Source organism: Loa loa (genome assembly GCF_000183805.2).
Source record: "Loa loa unplaced genomic scaffold supercont3.69, whole genome shotgun sequence".
NCBI classification, from domain to species: Eukaryota; Metazoa; Nematoda; class Chromadorea; order Rhabditida; family Onchocercidae; genus Loa; species Loa loa.
In genome coordinates this window covers 3,552-6,589 of record NW_018108249.1, presented here as the reverse complement: position 1 = coordinate 6,589, position 3,038 = coordinate 3,552, and the positions used below count along the sequence as shown (strand labels likewise).

Genomic DNA, 3,038 nt, shown 5'->3' with positions numbered 1-3,038 from the left:
CTTCGCATTCCTCTGCTCCATAGAGTAAAACCCATGGCCAAGGACCGAACCAAATACGACACATGCGCTCGCCACGAGCTTGTAACATATATGCTAAGCCTTGAGCTTGCTCGAAGAATTCTGTAATATATATATATATACATATCCATGTTTGGTATTTTAATATAATGCTTGGAATAATTTGTTGGAAATGGAGTATGTTGTGGTTTCCCCTGAATGATTAATCCATAATAGTTACTTTCTTTCTCGTCCCAACTGTCACATTTTTGTTTTCTTCACTCTTAGAAAATTGTTTTATTTCGTCCGTAGGTATGACTGCCTTGTTCACTTTGCCCGATGAAAAACCCGAAAAGTCATTCCCGTACAAACTTAAGCATTTAATAATCGGAAATTATTTCCAAACCAGTGGCGATCTTCTTCAAGCCATCGATCGGAGGTGAGTTAATTTCCGGCAAAAAATATATTTGGGCCAATCTCTTCCTTATCCAATTTATAATAATTTTTATTGTAAATGTGCTGTTGCGGTAACTAGTTATGATCTATTGCAGTTGTCCAGATTTGCAAACACTTGGTCTACCTTTTAATGAAATTTCATTCTTCAAGGATGAAATTATGCCTTTCATTATTCATAATTTCAAGTAAGTGATTTCTTATCATTGGTTTATCGAAATATTTGAACTGTTGTTGCTGCTTATATTTTCTATTTTTCAAGAGTTTTTTTAAGTGTCCAAAGAATAAGTTCAATTCATAAGTTCAATTTTTCACTACTTTGCACTACTCGTTCCAAGTTGTAAGAGGGATCTTCAAAGTTCCCTCTTACATAAAGTTAAATAACGATTCCGAATGTCTATTTCAGGCATTTGATGTTCCTAGATTTAAGCAGCTTGGGGGAATGTTATAAAGATGAAATGTGGAATAATTTGAACGACGACGACTTGCCGAATTTACGTCTCCTCAAACTTCATGGAAATAAGGTACTGTTTACTGGAGAAGAGCGTGAGATTCAGAATTATTGTTCAAAATTCATTTGATGAAGGGTTTTCGGTTTCAGTTTCAATGGATATGCCGAGCAATTTAGATACGGAAATAGTTTCTGGAGAACTTCATATTTTTCTACTTCGAATTGAAGACTAAGTTTGTTCTGGATCGAGAGTAAGACAATGAATCGTGGCAAAAAAAGGATACGCTTGTTTTTCAGGTCAATATTGAAAATTTACAACGCTTAAATTTGAGACGACCTAAACTGTTGATTTCAACTAGAATGAATCATTTTATTAACTGGACCGAAACTGAGAATGGTTGCGTTTTCCACGATACTTTTGATGGTGATATCAGAGCTATAGAAAATGATTTGCGCCAGATCGACGGATTGCGTGATTTCGTAACAAAACCCGAATTGTACATGTTAGTTTATTCGATCATGAAGCGGTAGGAAATTAGGTTTTTGACAATTTCCCAATTTGCATTTTCTGATTTGTCCTGTTTCATAAAATTTTCGGCTTTTTGTTAGTCTCATCATCAATTTCTGTCAATATATGTTGTATTTCAGCTACGACAATTTTACCGTAAACACTTTGGAGCGTTCATCGTCAGCCGAATTTTGCAATGAACCCAGATCAAGGCATCCCAGTAGTGACCGTATTAGTAGGTCTATGTAATTGGAATTAAGTCATGACATTTAAGTTAACTTATACTTGGGTTAACCTGTTTGGAATTACTCGTTCTAATGGTTCTACTAAGCATGAATCATTTACGTCATTTGATGGGATGAAATCGTCAGCTGCGTCAGTTGTGCACTGAATTAAGTTGCACATTTTTGAGACACTTTGTAACATCCTTGCAACATATTGCGAATGGAGATATGTTTATTTTTTTATACATATACTTTAGCAGACCATTGTAATTTTTTGTGTAGTTTTTAGAATCAATAAATTATGATATAGAAGTGTTGCAAAGCAAGGCCTCTTTTTTCGCATCCTCAGATTTTTGTCTAGTTTATTGTACTTTCCGTGTCAAATCATGCAGTTAAAGAAAAGTACTTGAATGATGGCAAATTTGTATATGTAATCAACACGACACCTCATGAGTTTTATGAAAACACGTATCGTAGATTCTAGTAATTGAGTAGATTGCTTCGCCTGCATTCACATATCGTCATAGACTGTGCAGTAAAAAGTATACAAGAACTCCATTGTGCATTTTAGTAACTTCTTCATTTATCTTTCTAATTTAGCAGTAATGTTGGGTACAGAGATAAGAACGTCTCTACATTGAGATAATTCCTGTTCTTGAAAACGCAGCTTTTTACAAATCATTATCATATCCATCCTTTGCGCACTGTTATTCAGGATCATTGAATTCTCTCCTCCATGTTTCTGTTACGACTTTACCTCTTACTGAGAATGGAAAACTCCAATCAAGAGAGATGAGGTCAATAAGTGGAAGTAATACTCTTAATTCAAGCATGTTGATATCATTTCGGTGTCTGATACAAACTATAGAAATGAAGGATTTTGTGAGATAGTTCTCTACGTCGTAGAGGTTGATAATCAGATGGGAAATATTCATTGTTTGGTCATACTTCGGAACCTTTTATTGCAAAATGACTGTTTTTGTTTGGGGAAGTTTATAAACGACGCTATCCGGTAGTGTAAAAATGTATCGGTAGATTACTGCTACTGATATAGTTGAAGATTGGCCATCTTAATAGGTATCCGTTACCTAAGATATTTCGCTGACCTTTTATATTCTTCCCTTTGCGGTCTCTACCCTCTTGAGCACCCACATACAAAGTGAAACTCAGTGAAAACTATAAAATTAACTTTACGTTTATAAATAATAAATATTGTGAAAAGGGAAGAACTGCCGAAACTAGTAGACTTCTTTTGGGAACAACTAATTCCTCAGCAACTTTAACAAATACAATTGCTCCAACAACTTCCAAAGGCCAAGAACAATTCCAAAAGCAAGCAGCTCTTGTAGGGAAAGTCGAAATAAAAGTGGTTTGACGGGTTTGTTCTTAAGTACAGACGAATATT

At 35.0% G+C, this 3,038-nt stretch overlaps 1 protein-coding gene across 1 annotated transcript in view; it reads left to right on the top strand.

Annotated features, from left to right (window-relative positions):
• Nucleotides 1-1,658, top strand: part of LOAG_17391 (hypothetical protein) — a gene marked incomplete at its 3' end in the record, with an annotated part of 5,229 nt that extends 3,571 nt beyond the window's left edge. The window contains exons 11-13 of the mRNA XM_020450053.1: nt 857-974; nt 1,199-1,404; nt 1,550-1,658. Coding sequence (XP_020306319.1) covers nt 857-974; nt 1,199-1,404; nt 1,550-1,658 — 433 coding nt within the window. The remainder of the gene's footprint in view (nt 1-856; nt 975-1,198; nt 1,405-1,549) is intronic.
• Nucleotides 1,659-3,038: the final 1,380 nt, after the last annotated feature.